The 19,947-nt window shown below is 52.8% G+C and overlaps 1 protein-coding gene and 1 long non-coding RNA gene across 2 annotated transcripts in view; one reads left to right on the top strand and one right to left on the bottom strand.

The window, feature by feature from the left end:
- Positions 1-578: 578 nt before the first annotated feature.
- Positions 579-4,272, bottom strand: SRSF6 (serine and arginine rich splicing factor 6). Its single transcript, XM_062204215.1, has 6 exons — positions 4,042-4,272; positions 3,665-3,813; positions 2,326-2,450; positions 1,978-2,186; positions 1,653-1,736; positions 579-1,546 (listed from the first exon to the last, which is right to left on the bottom strand). Exons 1-6 carry the CDS (start codon positions 4,146-4,148, stop codon positions 1,186-1,188), a joined length of 1,035 nt encoding a protein of 344 aa, XP_062060199.1. The 5' UTR covers positions 4,149-4,272; the 3' UTR covers positions 579-1,185.
- A 114-nt stretch (positions 4,273-4,386) lies between these two features.
- LOC133767919 (uncharacterized) overlaps positions 4,387-19,947 on the top strand; it is a 39,422-nt gene continuing 23,861 nt past the window's right edge. Inside the window, exon 1 of the long non-coding RNA XR_009866921.1 lies at positions 4,387-4,431. This is a non-coding gene — a long non-coding RNA (uncharacterized LOC133767919). The remainder of the gene's footprint in view (positions 4,432-19,947) is intronic.

The raw sequence follows: 19,947 nt of genomic DNA, 5'->3' as shown, positions 1-19,947 counted from the left end.
GTATGCATTCATTCATAACAAAGTACAAAGAGTTAAGTTTACCCATATAACTGCTTTCTAAATCAACAACACAAAGTATAAACTTTACAAAGATGACCTAACCGATTATCATATAACCCCACTAACTACCAAGGAGACTGTTGGGAGGAATCTTCCTTTCATCAGCGACTCATCTTACCAAGTGGTCTGTTAAGTGCCTGTGAAATATAATGAACTTTCAGCAGAAAACGCAGTACATGCTTTCCTACTTTAACTACACCAACTTTCTCAAAGAAAGGCTACTTTCCTTTTTATGTGACAAACATTAAAGACCAATGAACCATACTCCAACAACATTAATTACACTGACTACTTCCAGAAAGTGGGATTGTTAGCTGAATGAGACCCAAAGGATTAGGAGCTATTTCTTGAGGCATTCAACCATATTTAAGTTCGGAAAAAGTCTCATTATTTAAAACCCATTAATTTAGACAAAATTGTGTGTAACAGATCGACTACCAACTACTACTTATTTTCACCCTTCTTGTTAAAGGGGGCAGATGAAAACTTTGGCAAATTTGATTAACAGCACAAAATAGTGTTATTCAAACTGAATAATTTATTGCTGGTCTGAGGCTTGCCTTGTTTTACACTTCCGCAGAATTTACATTTTTTCCACGAATAGCAGATAAACATTGAAAGAATTTAATAGTGACCTATTCAATAAGGCAATCATCTTGGTAGCAAACTTTTATTTAAATCTTACATAACTCAAGCTTTATAAAAAGCCAACATAATTGAAAATTGGGTTCTCCCTCTAAAGCCTTAAGTATCCAAAGCTTGAAACTGTTAATTTAAAAATAAGCAACAAATAAAACAACAAAAACCCCTGCAGCAGATCCTGCTGAAATACTTAAAAAAAAAAATCTAATTGAGCTTAATCTTTACAAAAGTTATTTTAGCTCAAAAGCTATAAAATCAAAGTTATCTTAATTCTACAAAGAAGGGAGAGGGTCTTTGACTTCATGCCACCATTTTAGAACCTCATCTTTTTCATCAAATTTGGCCACAAATCAAATTTCTGTGTGCCCCTGTTTTCAGGAGATTCCTCTTGTTGCAGAGGACAAGTACAAACATGGAAGAGTAACTGCCTAAGCAAGTAGGAAAGAGTTCTGTACTAGTGTGCAAAGAATGGAGAGTTCTGAGTTAATCTCTGGAACTCGACCTGGACCTTGACCTCGAACGAGATCTAGAACGGGACCTTGAAGTTGCTCTTTTTGGTGGAGGGGACACAGAACGAGCCTTTGAGGGCGGAACAGGTAGGGGTGAATTGGAACGAGACTGGCTCCTTGATCTGGATTTTGACTTTATGTCACCTTTTCCATTTTCTTTGGGGGACCGAGATCGAGACCGAGACCTGCTTCGGGATTTCTCATACTCATCCTTAGATCTGCTTCGAGAACGTGACCGAGAGCCCCGATCAGACTTGGGTTTAGATTTGCTCTTCGATCTAGATTTCCTGCCTTTTGATCGAGAACGCGATCGACCTTTGCTCCGCGACCTGGATCTGGACACAGAAAAGCCCAATTTCTTTTAATGCCTTGGCAGAACAAGCACGTACCCCACGAACAAGCACAGCAGCAGCCAGAAAAAAAGAACAACACAATATTTACCGGGAGCGACTTTTAGAAATACTTCGAGATCTACTGCGGCTGCTCCTGCGACTCCTACTTCGTGACCTTCTTCTAGAACGTGACCTGTAACAGAACCCACAAGGAGCCCTTAACCTCAACAATGTTTGTGCCTTATCAACAGATCAGCCACACACACACACACAAAGAATGCATTTGCTTACCACAAAATTAAATTCACTAACAAAGCATATGGCAAAGAACCCAAGGATGCATAACCAGAACAATACTAAGAACTGGCTTCAGTTCAATTAGGCAACAACCAGAAGTATCCGTTACTGCTCTCCATGTTCTCCAAACAAGTTACCTAGATCTGCTTCCAGAGTAAGATCGCCTATGGCTTGTTCGTGGCTTATCTTCAATAAGCCTAATATTTCTGCCATTTATTTCTGTCCCATCCAGTTTATCCAAAGCACGCTTCATGTCTGAGTAGGAGCGAAATTCAATTACACCTTCATTTGTGCGTTCTTTGTGAGCATCCGCATAGGTTACTTCACCTGCTTGGCGCATGAAATCCTAAAACAGCAACAAGACTGCTCAGATGCAGAAATCTGAAGGAAAAGTATCTCTACCATACTTAGTTCTTAAAAAAATAAAGATTGCAAGAGTTTACTCTTTAAGCATGAATCGTAACCCCTTTCATTGTAGCACTTACCTTTAAATCTTGCCAACTGCACCGACTAGAAAGATTTTCTACAATTAGCCTGTACTCTGTACGAACAGGTGGTCCATATTTGTCTCTGCCAGAGGTTCTCCGACTGCTGTATCCACCACCACCACCTTTATCACACGAAGGGAACAATCAGGTGCTTGCAATGGTATGGATGGATAACGTTTTTGAAAGTTAGTACAAACATATCAACTTTCATATACTGGAGTAGGACTTTGCTATTACACTGCTAAACCTTCGATACATTTGTGATTTGCCATAAATTAAATTAAGGGCAAGTCAAATAGACTAAATCCGACTAAACCTCTCCTACAATCTGTTAGAGAGTGACTGCTCCTTTATTCAATTTACCTCGCTAAGTTTTATTTTACAGAACATTGTAAAATATAAAACTTAACTGATTACATGCATTTCTACATTTTACAAAAATGTTTACTAGTTACACTAAGTACTTACATCACAGTGTGAGGTTTTTGGTGGTGGTTTGGCCACAAAACACGCAAGGTAACAGTCACCTAGTTCAGATTAACCAGTTTTGTCTAACCCTTGGAATCCTCACCATCACCCTGCGTCTAATGGCAAAAGGCTGCTGTCGTCATGGCTTCCGGTAAGGTCAGCCAAAGGGTCATAGGGCAAGGGTCACACAATGTATGGAAAAGCCAAGGCCAATCAGGAAAGGCAGTCATCTTAGCCTCAGTGGACACAGCCTCAGCCCCATTGGTCACTTTCAAATTGAAACATCAAGGACTTGTTAAAAAGTTTGAATTCAACATGCAACAATTTCAACATCAAACATTTAAAATAACCACCCCCACCCGGCCTCCCAGTAACATGCCCCGGCAGTTCAAATGCAGCATAAAGCTTCTTTAGATTTAGTTTGTGGTAAAGCACCACGTTAGAATCGCATTTTCTTTGCCCCCACCAATTTTCCTAACTCCTAACTGCAGGCTCCGCCCCTTCCCCGGCCCCCGCCCCCGCCCCAACACCCCCACGTCTAGCTAAGGCACTGACAGGTGAGCCGGGGATTCGGTCGGTACGGCCGCCCCTCGCTCCCTCCGTGGGCGGCACCCACGTCAGTGCCCACGGGGCTCCGCACACGCCACCCCCTCCCGCCGCGGCCCGCACCAAGCCCCAAGGCAAACACCCGGCCCCAACCCCCGCGCTCCGGTGTCCCCCGGCTTCCCCGGGCAGGCGGGGCGGCGGCGGGACCAAACGACCCCCGGCCCCCGCGCCTGCCCGGGCTGGGAAGCCCCGCCCCCCACCCCGGTGCCCGCGTCCGCCCCCGGGGTCCCAAGGACGCGGAGCGCGCGGGGATGCGACTCACTGCGGCTTCCGTAGCTGTAGCCGTCGCGATCGCGGCGCGGGCCCCGGGCGTGCTCCACGATCACGCGCTCGCCGCAGAGCTCCTTGCCGTTCAGCTCGTAAACGGCGTCGTCGGCGTCGCGGGAGTCCTCGAACTCCACGAAGCCGTACCTGGGGGCGGCCGAGGGCCGGGCCGGCGGGGGCGTCGTTAGCCGGGGGCGCGCACGTACGCGCCCCCGCGGCCGCCCGCGCGCGCCCGCGGCGCCGCGCCGCCGCCATCTTGGGAGGCCCTGCCACGCGGCGCCGCGGCCTCGGCGGCCTGCGTTGCCGGACGGCCCCCGCCGCCGCCGCCAGGCCCGGGGCGCTGGGCGCGGACGCGGGCGCCCAGACCCGACTCACCCGTTTTTTAGGTCTACTTCGAGGAGTCGGCCATAGCCACTGAAAAAGCGCTGTATGTCCTTCTCCCGGACGTTGTAGCTCAGGCGTCCTATGTAGACGCGCGGCATGTCCGTGGCGGGCGTGGTCCCGGAGGCTGGCTGGCGAACGGCTAGCCGCAAGGCGGTAGCCGCGGTGCGGGTGCGGGGACGGCGAAAGCCCGAACACGCGCCTCACACCGCAGCGGCGGCCGAGTCCAGCCACACAATGGTGCGCGCGCGCGCCAGGGCTACGCTATATGGGCGGCCGGAGGGGCGTGGCCCGGCGCGTGACGTCAGCGCGCAGCACGCTGCCTTCCCGCTGCGAGCGCGGGGCTGGAGGGTGCCGGGGGACTCCGCGGCCCGTGAGATTTCGGTAAAAAGTGTGAGCTTGTTCGCGACCTTGATTTTCTCAAGTTCTCCCTACAAAGTTGTGTGAATACAGTGTCCCGTGGTTCAGCCGCGGACTTGTCTTCGGACTTACACCTTTAAGAAACTTCCATAGGGTGATCGCCTGGGGGCTGGTGCTTGGGCGGGGCGCTAGAAGAAATTCCCCGGTTTTCATTGGCTCTCAAGGTTGTCATACTAAGTCCCTTGGATTTTGATTGGGTCCTCCAAACGAGGCTGCGGGTTCCCTCCGCCTATTGGTTCGCGCTCACTTTGGTGGGGAACGCGCCCTCGGACGCGGTGGAGCAGCCGGTGGAGCAGAACCCGCGGGGCGCGCGAGGGGTTCGCGCTGTGGGCGCCCAGCCGTGGGGGCCGTGGCCCTCGGGGGCTCCTCCGCCCTCCTCAGGTTTTCCTCTCCCCCTCATGAAGCGCCGGCCGCTTGAGTCGCCCGAAGGTTGGGCTGTGCGTGGGAATCCCACGCTCGCTGCGGGTGCCCGAGAAGGCTGGGCAAGCCCTCCCACGGCGGAGAGCGTGTCCCAAATGCCAGTCTCTACCCGCAGGGTTGGAAGGCGCGGGAATATGCATTTGTGAGTTTATCAGTAGAGATGGCATTTAGTGCTGGAGAAGGAGATGAGAACTGAAATGACACTTTTTAAAGTACTTTTTTTAAAAAAAGATTTTATTTATTTGAAAGTCAGAGTTACACAGAGAAAAGAGGTAGAGACAGAGAGAGAGGTCTTCCACCCGCTGGTTCACTCCCCAATTGGCCACTACGGCCCGCACTGCGCCGATCCGAAGCCAGGAGCCAGGAGCTTCTTCCCAGTCATCCGCTTGTGGCTTGGTCTCCCGTGTCGATGCAGGGGCCCAGGGACTTTCGCTGCTTTCCCAGGTGCATTAGCAGGAAGCTGGATCAGATGTGGAGCAATTGGGACTGGAACCGGCGCCTGTACTGATGCCGGTGCTACAAGCAGCAGCTTAACTGGCTAGGGCATAGTTCTGGCCCCGACATTTATCCTTTTTTTTTTTTAAGATTTTATTTATTTATTTGAGAGGTAGAGTTACAGACAGTGAGAGAGAGAGACAGAGAGAAAGGTCTTTCTTCCGCTGGTTCACGCCCCAGATGGCCCCAATGGCTGGAGCTGTGCCGATCCGAAGCCAGGAGCCAGGTGCTTCTTCCCAGTCTACCACATGGGTGCAGGGGCCCAACACTTGGCCATCTTCCATTGCTTTCGCAGGCCATAGCAGAGGCTGGATCAGAAGAGGGGCAGCCGGGACTCGAACCAGCACCCATATGGGATGCTGGCGCTGCAGGTGGAGGATTAACCTACTGCGCCATGGCGCTGGCCCCCCGACATTCATCTTTAAAACTTATTTTTTATTGATTTGCATCTACTTGTTCACTGCCTAGATGCCTACGATTGCCAGGGCCAGGAGCCAGGAACTCCAACCAGGTCTTCCCACATCGGGGCAGGACCCGAGTTAGTTAAGGTCACCACGGCCTGTCTCCCACGTTCTGCAGCAGCAGGAAGCTGCAGTCAGGAATTGGGAGCCAGACCCAGGCACAAAGGAGTAGGCTTAAATGGAAAGCGGAAGCCCCAGCACCAAGCCCTGGGGTACCAGTGACTCGGAAGGCAGTGAAAGGAGCAGGTTCCTGAGAGGGTAAAGGTTATCATTGAGAATACCTGTTCTTGGTCTTTGTTTTTTTTTGTTGAAGATTTATTTTATTTATTTGAAAGGCAGAGTTACGGGGCCAGGGCCTGCAGTGGGGGAGAATCTTCTGTCTGCTGGTTCTCTCCCCAAATGGTTGCAATGGTCGGGGCTCTGCAAGGCCAAAGCCAGGAGCCAGGAGCTTCTTCCGGGTCTCCCACATGGGTGCAGGGGCCCAAGGACTTGAGCCATCTTTTGCTGGTTTCACAGATGTTAGCAGGGAGCTGGATGGGAAGTGGAGTAGCCAGGAATTGAATGGGCTCCCATATGGGGTACTGGCATTGCAGGCAGTGGCTTTACCTGCTACTCTACAATGCCAGCTCTAAGAATACCTGCTCTTTAGATGTTTCTGTATTCCTACTTTTTAAAGTTTTATTTAATTATTTGAAAGGCAGGGCTACATAGAGGGAGAGGGAAAGACAGATCTTTGCTCGTTCACGCCCCAAATGGCTGCAACAGCCAGGGGTGGGCCAGGCCATAGCCAGGAGCCTGGAACTCCATCTAGGACTCGCATGTAGATGGCAGGGGCCCAGGTACTTGGGTCATTCTCAGCTGCCTTCTCAGGTGCATTAGCAGGGAGCTGGTTTGGAAGTGGAGCAGCCCTTAAATGGGATGTGGGGATTGTAGGCAGTGGCTTAACTCCCTGTGCCAAAATGTCCCCCCCCCCCCTTGAGTGGGGCAACTTCAATATCCTTTGGCTTCTGGTTGAAATGGGGGCAGTTTTGCCCCACAGGGGACATTTGGAAGAGTGGAGATGCCGGTTACCTGACTGGGGTAAGAGATACATTAGTATTGGCATTTAGTGGGTACAAGTCACACTTAAAGTTAGGTTAAAAATATAGGTAGTGGTGGGCTGATCTGGTGGGTAAGACACCCACTAAAGATGCCTGCGTCTCCCGCTGAAGCACCTGCACACTCAGCTCTGGCTCCTGATTCCAGCCTGCTGCTCACGCAGACCGCAGCGAGCAGCAGGGGAAGGCTCAAGTCACTTGGTCCCTTCCACCAGTGGGCAGTGCGGGTTGACTTTCCAGCCTCTGGCTCTTGCAGGTATTTGGAGGATGGGCCAGTAGCTGACAGCTCTCTGTCTTTCTGCCTCTCAAAAAAGTAATTGAAAACTATAGGTAGACATAAAATTTTTAAAAATTTGTGGGCTGTAGTTAGGGAAATGAGAATTCAATAGTGTGATAACATTTTCTATTCATCAAATTGTCAGTATTTCAAATCTGTTAAAATAATTGCTTGAGTCAGTTCCCTTAAGAAATCCTGTCTCATTTCTCTCCACGTGTTATGTGTTTATCAGACCATACCCTGGGGTTCTGTATTCCTGAAATAAGTCCAAAGATTGCTATAACAAATCACTACCATTTTAGTGACTTCTTTTTTTTTTAAAGGTTTATTTGTTTGAAAGGCAGTTACAGATAGAGGGAGAGATTGGCAGAGAGAGCAATCTTTTTTTTTTTTTTTTTATTAAGATTTTACTTGAGACGTAGAGTTACAGACAGTGAGAGGGAGAGACAGAGAGAAAAGTCTTCCTTCCACTGGTTTACTCCCCAAATGGCTGCAACAGCCAGAGCTGTGCCAAGGAGCAGCTGAAGCCAGGAGTCAGGTGCCAGGTGCTTCCTCCTGGTCTCCCATGTGGATGCAGGGGCCCAAGCTCTTGGGCCATCTTCTACTGCTTTCCCAGGCCACAGCAGAGAGATGGATTGGAAGGGGAGCAGCCAGGACTAGAACCGGTGCCCATATAGGATGATGGTGCTGCAGGCAGAGGATTAACCTATTGCACCACGGTACCAGCCCCTGAGAGAACAACCTTCCATCCACTGGTTCACTGCCCAAATGGCTGCAACAGCTAGGATTGGGCCAAAACCAGGGGCTTCTTCTGGGTCTCCTACATGGGTGCAGCAGCCCCGGGTTCATGGGCCATTGTCCACTGCTTTCTCAGGCGCATTGGCAAGGAGCTGGATTGGAAGTGGAGCAGCTGGGACACAAACCCATTATCCGTGCGGGATGCTAGCTTTGCTGGCGGGGGCTCAATCCACTACGTCCCAGTGCCAGCCCCAGTGTAGTAACTTAAAGCGACACACATTGACTCTTCTGCGGCTCTGGAGGTCACATGACTGCAGTGGTTCGCTGGGCTCCGGTGCAGGTGGCAGCGGGGCTGCCTTGCTCCTGGAAGCTCCCGGGGACGATTCCTTCTGTCGGTGTTTTCCAGCTTCTGACTTCCTGTTCTGACTTCATTCTTGGGCGCGTGGGCCCTTTCTGTGTCTTCAAAGCCATTCGCTCTGGTCCAGACCTTTCTCTGCCCACTCTGCCGCAGACCCCTGCTTCCCACGCCCCATCTGCCCTGGCTGTCCTGCTTCCCTGCCAGAAGGGCCCTGGTGATTGCACTGGGGCAGCCCCAGCACCCAGGATTGGCCTCCCTCGTCACACCTGCCAAGTCCCGTTGCTGTGTAAGGCAGCGTCTTCCTGGGTTGTGGGGGTTAGGGCATGGACATCTTCGGGGGGCTGTTATTCTGCCTCCTACGAGGACGACAGGGAAGGTGACTGGGAAGGAGTGCCTGATGAGGTGGGCGAACCCCTGAAGCCAGGAGTGGGGAGGGGCTCCAGGAAGTGGTGGCCGATCGACAGGGCAACGGTCCATCGCCTTTGAGCAGCACCCTCCGTCCTAGAACTGTAGGCCCACGGCTGCATGCTCCAGCAGTGGAATGCTCTTCGCCGTTGCAAAGAGTCAGGTGCACAGAACAGGTATTTGCTGCGTGACTGCCGTGTGCCAGCCACTGCCGTCCACGTCGGAGGCAGCGACGAGGGGCCGTGCGTCTGTAAGCCGTGGCCGCAGCCGCATCTCACCGCCTGTGTTGTCAGTGAGGTTCTGTGGCAGCACAGGCACAGCTGTTCATTTGCACAGTGCCTCTGGCCGTAACCGTGTATCAAGTAGTCATTTTATTGAGCAGTTGTAGCAGACAGCACCCTGCCCGCAATGCCTGGGGTATGGCCACACATCGCATGCCGATGAGGCTGGTTCTGAGAAGCTCGCGGCTAGGCGTGGATGCTGGGGCGCGTGCTTACACCAGCCTGCATGCTGTCGCCTTCTGCATAGCTGTGCCGTATGGCGTTGCCGTCCCTCGGCTGGACTGCCTTGGTGTGCTCCACCAGATTGTCCCAGCAAGTTCCTTTCCTCCCTCAGCTTCCCTGCGGTGTGTCCAGAGCTCCAGCTCGGCAACGAGAAATGACTTGAATCAGCTAAACGCCCCAGGGCTGGCAGCAAACTCAGCGTCGTGGCTGTGTGCGGCCTTTTCCTTAGACGCCGCAGGCCGTGTGATCGGCACTGTCAAGGGGGCTCCTGTCTGGTCTGCAGTCCAGTGGCGGTTTCCCTCCATTGCATTGAGGCCATTCTTAAAGGTTTGTGAGTTTTGATGCCTTCCCTGGATCAGATCCTTTAAAAGTTTCTCTGACTGTGTTCTTGTTCTTCAAGACGGTAGCTGTGGCGGGAAGGGGGTGCCTGGCCGGGGAGCGACAACCGTCTTCATCCTTCATCACTTTTTTTTTCTTTTTTAACGATTTATTTATTTATTTGAAAGGCAGAGTTAGAGAGAGTGAGATCTCCTATCCCTGGGTTCACTCCCCAAATGGCCGCGATGGCTGGAGCTCAGCCGATCCGAAGCCAGGAGCCAGGAGCTTCTTCCAGGTCTCCCATGTGGGTGCAGGGGCCCAAGGACTCACCATCTTGCACTGCTTTCCCAAGCAGATTGGCAGAGAGCTGGATCGGAAGTGGAGCAGCTGGGACTTGAACCGGCACCCACAGGGGATGCTGGCGCTGCAGGCAGTGGCTTTACCCGCTACACCACGGCACCGGCCCCTCCTTCATCACTTTTAATTTCAATTCCAAGTGGATCCCTCTGCTAAGTCTCTTGCAGGCAGCATCTGTCGTGGCCTTTGCCTGCTTAGGGGCCATGATGAACAAAACAGGAGAGCGAATTGAGTTCAAAAGCAGTGATGCCACAGAGAGGAGGTAAAGCAGCTCCACACGCATAAGAGGCAGCACACTGCTGTACGGGCCGCAGCGCTCTAGAGTCATGATAGAAGTGTGGCACAGAGAATACACAGGCCAGCCGCGTGAGCGCTCGTTATCATGACCAGGCCTTAGCGGCTGCGTCATGTGTGTGCTGTTGTGTTTTATGACCGACAGCGCGGTAGGATTGTTTAATTGCCACGAACACAGAAGCAACGCGCTGCACTCCATTGCCAGTAGGCAGGAAGGGGTTTGTCAGCTCCTTTCTGGTTTTACGGGATCGCTATTGGCCGTGTGGCCTGTCGCTGTGGGTGTGACAGGGACAGGTCTTACATGGTCACGCCCTGCCAGCTCTCCCCACAACCTCGTCTTTGTGCCACACATGTACTCACCTCAGGGCCTTGGCACTGAGCAGTGAACTCCCTGTTTCTGGAACTCTCCTTGTTTTCTTTGAGCGTTTGCTCCAAGTTATCTAACGCCATTTCATTGTAGCCTCATCCCCTGCACTCTGTAACTTTTTCTCCTCTTATTTTTTTGTAGTTACTTCCTTTTTTTTTTTTTTTTTTGGACAGGCAGAGTGGACAGTGGGAGAGAGACAGAGAGAAAGGTCTTCCTTTTCCGTTGGTTCATCCCCCAATGGCCGCTGTGGCTGGTGCACTGATCCAAAGGCAGGAGCCAGGTGCTTCTCCTGGTCTCCCACGCGGGTGCAGGGCCCAGGGACCTGGGCCATCCTCCACTGCACTCCCGGGCCACAGCAGAGAGCTGGCCTGGAAGAGGGGCAACCAGGACTAGAACCCGGGGTGCTGGTGCCGCAGGCGGAAGATTAGCCTAGTGAGCCGCGGCACCAGCCCAGATACTTCCTTTTTTTTTTTTTTTTTTTTAAAAAAAAGTCATATCCCTGTTTAAAAATTATTTATCTTTATTTATTTGGGAGGCAGATGGAGAAAAAGAAAGAGAACCATCTTCCTTCCACTGGTCTCCCCAGAGCCTGCAGCAGCTGGGGCTGGGCAGGCCAAAGCCAGGAGCTAAGAACTCAGGTCTCCGACAGGGGCAGCAGGGACCTAATACTTGAGCCCTCTGCTCACCTGCTGCCTCCCAGAGTGCACATGGGTGAGAAGCCGGGTGGGAGGCAGAGCAGGACCAGGACCTGCTCTCTCCTTCCAGCCCCAGCAGAACTCAAGGTTCAGCAGAGCAGGAGTGCTGTCTTTCACTCCTGTGTCCCCAGCACTGAGGAATGTGCTGGACACAGTCACTGTGTAAGTAGAGGCACGTCATCTGGGCTTGTTCAGAGCGCGTGGGGTGAGACTGCCCCAGGCCCTGGCTCAGTGGTAGGGGCTGGGGAGGTGAGGGCTGGAATCATCCACCTTGGGGTTTGTGCCTGCTTGCAAATGCTGCCCAGACGCACCTCTCGGAGGGCCCTCAGGCTCAGGGGTGCTCTCTCTGGGCCCCACCTTCCCTCCACCAAAACAGAAATTGCGGTGCGGCTAGGGGGCCACCGGGCTCTCAGACGTTGCTAGTGGGAGTGTGAACTGTGACAGTCGCTTTGGAAAACCACATGGCGATGTCTGCTGAAGTGTCCACAAAAGCTGAAAGCTGCCAGTGGCTTCCCCTGTGACCTGGCAGTTCCACACCCAAGGGAATCGTGAACAGAGGCCCTGCCAAAACCCATGCTGGGGATTCACCTGAGCGCCACGTGCAGTAGCCCCTAAGCTTGGCGCCTCTCCGGAGGACCGTCTGCAGAACGGGCAAATGAGTCGCCTGCCGCTCACGCCACTGCTCAGCCGTCAGCGAAGATCCTGAATGACGCAGAGGGAAGACACGAAGGCCCCCGCCCTGGCATCTTCTAGGTTTGCGCAATGGAAAAGCGGGCAAAACTGCTCCACGGTGCTAGAACACGTGGTGGTGACCAACGGGGCCTCAGGGGTCCCGGTCAGTTTTTGTTTCTTGAGCTGGGTGCTGGTTACACAGGTGCACTCTGTTTTGCAAAACTCTGTTTCTGTGTACACGCACAGTGTGTGCACTTGGCCGTATGTCTGTCTGTCGAACATGGAAACCAGTAAGGGTGATAAATCGCGAGAAAAATTGCAACTTCTTACTTTATCTAAGCCCCCCTACACCTCTACTAAGGATTTGATTTTTAGTCTTTATCTTTGAATGCCAATTTGTCTAAATTAATCGTTTATGGTTTTTTTTTGGTGGGGGGTGGGTGAGAGGGGTGGAGGCTTTGTTTTCCCATCAGGTTTTCTCTGTTAAGGTACTCCAGGGCCCTGAAGGCGTGGCTTGGTCGCCACCTGGTGGTTAGTCCTTGTAATTGCAGTGGCAGAAAGCCCTCTCTGGCCAGCTCAGACAGGTCTTCGCAGGCTCCCTGAATCCAAGGCTTCTAATTGCCAACCCCTTTATTCATCCAGAAACTTCCTGGCTCTTACTTGACTAACTCATCTGACGAGTTCGCTGCCTAACTAGACACCCAAGGCTGCTGTTGGACGTCTTTCATTGTGTGTTGTTCTTTATATAAAGTAAACCATTGCTGCCTTGAAGTGTCCCAGTTTTGCTTGAAGCTGTGCAAATGCTGAATCTGTTTCCCACCAAGAGGGTCTTTCAGACGTTGGGGCGGCACCTGGGTCCTCCGTGCGTGACCTGTCTTCTGGCTGAGTGTCCTTAGCCCTCCAAATCTCCGTGTTGTGAGCTGGTTTCGCGTCTCTCCATCGTCTGCCTGTGATCTCTCCTGTGCTCGGACAGGAGACCTCAGGTGTGACCTTCAGAGCTGACCTTGGTCCTCCTGGGTGCATCTGCAGTCGTGTTGTTCGCTAGTTATGAGCCACGGCTGCTGTTTGCGTGGTGGCAGCTGGTGCCTGGTTCCTGGCTCGGTCCCCTGGGCCAGCTCCCTGTGGCGGACAATGTTTGTGTTCAGCGTGGAAGCAGGGCGGGCAGGTGGCAGAATAGAAATGCAGTGTCTGCTGGCCTTGGGCAGGGGGCACTGCTCAGGGTCCCAGGGCAGTGGGGGGATGGAGACACTGAGGGGGAAAGGCCTGGTTGGCTCTGGCACAAGGCCGCGTGGCAAATCATAAGATAATGCTCAGCACTGCGAGCGAGCTGTCAGTACTGTGGACCACAGGCCTGTCAATCTCATGAGGGGGCGGGTGTTTGGCCTGGTGGTTAAGATGCTGGTTGGAGTGCCTGGGCTGGAGTCCTGGCGCTGGCTCCTGACTCCAGCTTCCTGCCAGTGCAGACCCCGGGAGGCAACAAGTGATGGCTCAGCTTGTTGGATCCCTGCCATCCATGTGGGAGACCTGGATTGAATTCCTGGTTTCTTGTTCTGGCCCTGGCCCAGCCCTGGCTGTTGTGGGCATTTAGGGGAGGGAACCAGTGGGTGGACGCTCGCTCTCCTATCAAAGAATCAAAAAGGAAGTCCTGCAGGAGGCAAAGCTGGGGTCCTGGCCCAGGACTTCTCTGGAGCTGGCACGCGTGGTTCTGTTCTGAGCTGCCCTGAGCCTGAGGCTGGCAGTCATTTTAGCCATCATTAGTTCCAGATGCTGTCACTTGGACAGACTGAAGCTGAAGCACGTTGCTGGGTGCCTTGAGGTTGCTCGTGCCTCCCACTCACCACAGCCCTGTTCCGACAGCGAGGCCGAGGCCGCAGCGAATGGTGGCCCTCCGAGGTCACAGGGCGGGGGAGTGAGCGACACTGCAGCAAGCGAGTGGCACAGACGCCCCCCTGGGAGAGTGCGGGGAAGCGAGTCAGTTCCGGGACCTTTCCTGCCCAGGCAGGACACATCACCAGGAACAAGACAGAGCCAGTCGGGCCAGCCCACAGTTGTGTTGCAAGGCCACGGTGCTCAGACGTCGGTGAGCCCTGCTGAAACAGACATGCGGGCTCCCCGCTCAGAGGTGGCTCTCGGGATCTCTGTGTCTGACGTCTTCCTGCAGGACTACAGCCCAGGTCACCATACTGGACAGGGCGGAACTAAGGGGACGGAAAGCCGATCAGTGGCTGTCTGGGGCTGGTGACTTGGGGAGGGCATTGACTGCAAGGCGGCAGGAGATCTTCCTGGAGTGAGTGACAGGAATGTTCCCTCTCTGGTTCTGGTAGATTGATTTGCAAAAACCCCTCTAACTGTATAGTTGAAATGGGTAAATTTTAAAAAATATATTTTTATGTGAAGGGCAGAAAGAGATAGGGGGAGAGAGAGAGAGAATCAGACACCCATATGCTGACAACAGCCAGGGCTTGGCCAGGCCAAAGCCAGGAGTTCCATCTGAATCACCCATGTGAGTGGCGGGACCCAAGTACTTGAACCATCACTTGCTGCCTTCCAGGGTACACATTAGCAGGAAGCTGGAATCAGGACAGAGCTGGCACTTGAAACAGGTGCTCTGAGATAGGCTGTGGGTATCCTGAGTGGCATCCTAACCACTAGACCAATGCCCCCCCCCCTTACTCTTTGTGTGGCCTGAAGACCCCTTTCCTCCCCAAGCCTCTTCACCCATCAGATGGGTGTGGTAATGATGCCATGGCAGACAGCTGTTGCCAGTGTGGGTGGAGGCCCTGGGCACAAGTGTGGGTGTTGCAAAGATGTTTTCTAAACAGAAAGCATGAACAAAGGCTCCACCTTTCAGGATTTTTTTAAATTTTATTTTATTTTTTATTTTTGACAGGCAGAGTGGATAGTGAGAGAGAGAGAGAAAGGTCTTCCTTTTTGCCGTTGGTTCACCCTCCAATGGCCGCTGCAGCCGGCGCATCTTGCTGATCCGCAGCCAGGAGCCAGGTGCTTCTCCTGGTCTCCCATGCGGGTGCAGGGCCCAAGCACTTGGGTCATCCTCCACTGCCTTCCCGGGCCATAGCAGAGAGCTGGCCTGGAAGAGGGGCAACCGGGATAGAATCCGGCGCCCCAACCGGGACTAGAACCCGGTGTGCCAGCGCCGCAAGGCGGAAGATTAGCCTGTTAAGCCACAACGCCGGCCGATTTTTTTTTTTTTTTAAGTTTATTTAAAAGGCAGAGTGACACAGAGGGAAAGAGAGAGAGAGGGAGGGGGAGAGAGAAAGAGAGAAAGACTGTTGGTTCATTCCCAAATGACTGTAATGGCCAGAGCTGGGCCAGGTCAAACCCAGGAGCTCTATCGAGGTCTCCACGTGGGTGCAGGGGCCCAAGCACTTGGGCCAACATCTGCTGCTTTTGCAGGTGCAGTGGTAGGCAGCTGGATTAGAAGCAGAGAAGCTGGGACCTGAACTGGTACTCCAGTGCAGTATGGCAGCATTGCAAGCAGTGGCTTAACCCGCCAAGCCAGAGCGCCGGCCCCGTCTTCCAGGATTTGTAATGCACGGCTTTTCACCCGTAGTTCCTCTGGATTGAGGATCATTTCTTGTCTCTGATCTGTGCAAACAGCCTCCTCTGGCCCCTCGTGGGCTCTGGGAGGAGATCAGTGGAGGGCACAGGGAGATGCGTGATTGGCTTTGAGGAGGGTGAGGGGAGAGTTGAGCGGCCTGTTCTGAATTCAGGCCCAGGCTGGCAGGAGCTGCAGACAATCAGCTCTTGCCTCAAGGGCTCAGTGGTGTCTGGAAAGAATTAATGGCCAGGAAAGGTGTCTGCCAATTATCTTTCCACTCAAGGTGCAGAGATTAGAAGAACACAGCTGAGCCCATTTCAGATCCAGGCCTCCCAGCACTGGCAGGCAATTTCCCCCTTACAAGCCCCCTCCCAGGAGAGGGGTGTCAGGGGTCCTTCCTTGGAGGCTCTGATCAGACTTGTAAGTGTGTGCAAAGACATTCCATGTTCCCACAGAGAACAGTGTGAGAGAAGAGGGCACATGTACCTCCTGGTTTGAGTTGTCCCAGAAGCGGGCCGTGGGAGAAGGATTCAGGTACGTGCCGTGGTTATGGGGGATGACCCCTGGAATCCCCGTGACAAAGGTAGAGAACAGAGGGATGGGGCACGGGGGTGTACCAACAAGCCAGCTGCACTGTGGGCAATGCTGGGAAATGAGTGTGCAAATTGCCTTTCAGATCATCCCACCCAGTGGACGGGTACTTACACACCGACTTGGAGGTTGTTGGTTGAGGGCAGCCCCAGGGGTGTTAATGACCCATCCTTCCAAGTTCTAGGACAGGAATCGCAGCAGTTGGCAGCTGGTGTGCTCTGAGATGCTGAGGCCTCGGGGGTGAGCTGGGTACCCACAGAGTCTGCTCCAGCATGGCCCGAAGGTCTGCTCTGACACCTCTGATCTCATTTAATCCCCACGACCATCCAGGATGGACTCCGTGTCACCTCCTTTTCATGGATCTGCTGTTCAGGGCTGCGACCAGGGGAGGTGGGTGAAGACCTCTTCCCAGGTGCACGGTTTAGGGAGCATCAGAAAACACAGCAATCAGATAATACGTTACTGCTACATTAAAGAATGAATGCAGGGAAGTCCGTGATGAGCAAAATATCAAAATTCTTAATCAACGCTGAATCAGTGACGGTGCTGAGCCGAGCCGCACAGAAGCCTGAGGCAGGAGGAGGAATCAGTACTCCGATCTTGTTCAGCGTGGGCCTTTTGCATTCATTTTGACTTTTAAAATTTATCACATTAAAACACCATTTATCTTGATTACTGAGTTTTTTTGGTACACCTTTACATTTGGTTCCCTGGAGGGAGTATCTCTCTGTTCATCCCAGTCCTGGCCCTACTGTCCCATCGCAAGCATCCCCGTCACAGTGGGTGGCACTCACACTCAGTCCATGCAGTTGCTCAAGGTAGAAATGGTGGTGGTGGGGGGCTGGGGCCAGCACTGTGGTATAGTGGGTAAAGCCACTGCCTACAGCACCTGCATCCCATTTGAGCACTGGTTCAACTCTCAGCTGCTCCACTTCCAGTCCAGCTCCTTGCTGATGGGCTGGGAAAAACAGTGGAAGATGGTCCAAGTGCTTGGGCCCCTGCATCCACGTGGGAGACCCGGATGAAGCTCCTGACTCCTGGCTTCAACCTGGCCCAGCCCTGGCTGTTGTGGCCATTTGGGAACAAACCAGAGGTTAGAAGATTCTCTCTCTGTGTGTCTCTCTCCCTGTAATTCTGTCTTTCAAATAAATAAATAAATCTTAAAAAAAAAAAAAAGAAACTGGGGGCTGCATGTTTGGAGCAGGGGTTAAGGTGCTACTTGGAAGGCCCACATGCCATGTTGGAGCGCCTGGGTTTGAGTCCCAGCTCTGCTTCTGTGCCAGCTTCCTGCTAATGTGCACCCTCTGAGGCAGCAAGTATGTGGTTCCCTGCCGTTCACGTGGGAGTCTTGGACCTAGCTCCTGGCTTTGGCCTGGTCCGACCCCAGCTGTTTGTAGGAATTTATGGAGTGAAACAGCAGATGGAAGGTCTCTCAGTCTCAGGTAAATAAAAACATAAAAAACTGGAGTTTCCTCCCCCGCATCCTCCCTGAGCTGTGCCCCTCCTGATCTTCCAAGCCCACCTCCAAGCCTCTGTCACGTCTGCCCTCTCCCCATCTCATTGCTGTGACCCCCACGAGGACCCATTGGTGTCCGGCAGGAGTGGCTGCTCGGCTTTCCCTGCACGCTCTGCTGTGTCCTGCAGGTCAGGGCTCCTGGCAGCCGCGAGAGTCTCTGGTGCCCTCACAGCTGCAGATTCTCTCTTCTGTGTTCACTCTCCTTCCAGGATGAAATCTCTTACCCCGGGCTGCTTGCAAAAGATACACACACACACACACACACTTACTGGGAAGGCAGAATTAGAGGCGGACTCAAAGGCAGAGAGAGAGAGAGAGAGAGAGAGAGAGAGAGGTCGGTTTTCCATCCACTGGTTCACTCCCCAAATGGCTGCAATGGCTGGAGCTGGGCTGATTCGAAGTCAGGAACCTGGAACTTCTTCCGGGTCTCCCACGTGGGTGCAGGGGCCCAAGGACTTGGGCCATCTTCTACTGCTTTCCCAGGCACATTAATAGGGAGCTGGATGGGAAGTGAAATAGACAGGACTTGAACCAGTGCCCATATGGGATGCTGGCAAGGACTCGAACCAGCACCCATATGGAATGTTGGCACTGCAGGCTGTGGCTTTACCTGCTACATCAGAGTACTGGCCCATGGGGCCGTTTTTGATGCCAGGGTTTGGATGTAGTTTGTTCCCAAAGTTCATGTGCTGCAAGTTTGGTTCCTACTGTGGCTATGCTAAGAAATAGTGGGACTTTTTTTTAAAATAAAAGATTTATTTTATTTATTTATTTGAAAGGTGGAGTGACAGAGAAGGAGGAAGAGAAAGAGAGATTTTCCATCTGCTAGTTTGCTGCCCAAGTGGCTGCAATGAGCAGGGCTGGAACAGGCCTAAGCCAGGAGCCTGGAACTCCAACCAGATCTCCCACGTGGGTGGCAGGGACCCAAGTACTTGGGCCTTCTTCATCTGCTCTGTCCTAGACGCATTAGCAGGGAGCTGGATCCAAAGAGGAGCAGACTCCAACTGGTGCTTCAGTGTGGGAAGCCAGCATTGCAAGCAGTGGCTTAACCTGCTGGCCACGACCAACACTGTCCCAATGTCATTCTTCTAATTACATTTTCTCTACATTTCCCTCTCCTTGGTTTCATCTCCAGGCATGGAGATTACCTATTATGGGGTGGACATGTTTCTGACCTCGCCCATGGATTCCCACCTCTCATTGCTTATAATAAACTCCAGACGCAGAGCCTCAAACTCTGCCCTTGTACAGTGGGCAGGTTTGTATTTAGGAACTTCCTTCCACCTCCCAGCCAGGCCAGTTTTTAAGAGCACTGCCTTCATTCAGACTTGGGGCTACACTGTGACCTCTTGATTTTAGGTGATGTCAGCACTCCTCTTAAAGGAATCAGCGCGTTAGATTTCACGTCTAGGAAGTGCTGGGAGAAGGGACATGGAGCGTTGTGAATGAGGGGGTGAAATGCCGATCTGCCTGATAGTTTTAGAAATACTATCCCCTTTGCACAGATGAATCCCCCAGTTCCCAGGACCTATGCTCATCTCCTGGGCATTCGTTATTTCTGGAGAGTTCTGGCCACTTCTGTTCTCATTCCTCTCCACACCAGGGTGGTGTGTCCTCTTGTCTCAGAGGCGAGTTTGTCTTGGGGACACCCACTCGGCTCACTCACTTAAGTCCTGAGTGGACACAGGAGCTCCTTGAGTCCCTGATCCAGATTTGGGATGGGCATTTCCACGAGGAAAAGGGAGACCTGGGTTCTGATCCTGGACCTGATTGATTCTAGTGAGGTCTCCGAGTGGACAGCGGGAAGACAGGTTGCTGGAAGGATTAAATGAGATGATGTGCGTCCATGATGCTTCGTGCAGCAGCTGGCCCGGACTTGTTCTGTGTTCTGTTTCCATGCCCTCCTCGGCCTCCTGCCTCCCCTGTTCTCTGAGCTCAGCCTCCCTAGTTTAGAATCCTGCACACACACACACCTCCGGCCCCAGCACAGCCTAGTTTGTTAAACCACCTGGAAAAGCTAACCCAGCTCTCCAGCACCTGACTGTGTGACTGTCGTTGAACAGGGATCCCGCGTGTGTGGGCGGCAGCTGACCAGAGCACTGATTACTAGTGAGATTGCTTCAGCACAGAGCCAGGTGTGTTGGTGTTCCGGCCTGTGATTGACCTTGGAGCTGAGAATTCCTAAATGTGGTCTGATTATCTAATCATCATCATTATTGTAATAACACACACACATTGTGGGCCCTGGCTCCTGTGTGGGAAGCTTCGATCAGCAGAGGTATTGGGATAAGGGAATTGAGTCGGGGAACAGTGGAGAGGCCAGAGGTCCCTCTAGGTACCTGCATCCACCCTTTGCC

The sequence above is a fragment of the Lepus europaeus genome, chromosome 10, assembly GCF_033115175.1.
Source record: "Lepus europaeus isolate LE1 chromosome 10, mLepTim1.pri, whole genome shotgun sequence".
Lineage (NCBI taxonomy): Eukaryota > Metazoa > Chordata > Mammalia > Lagomorpha > Leporidae > Lepus > Lepus europaeus.
Note: the sequence above shows the minus strand (reverse complement) of the source record. Positions and strands in the feature narration are given on the sequence as shown.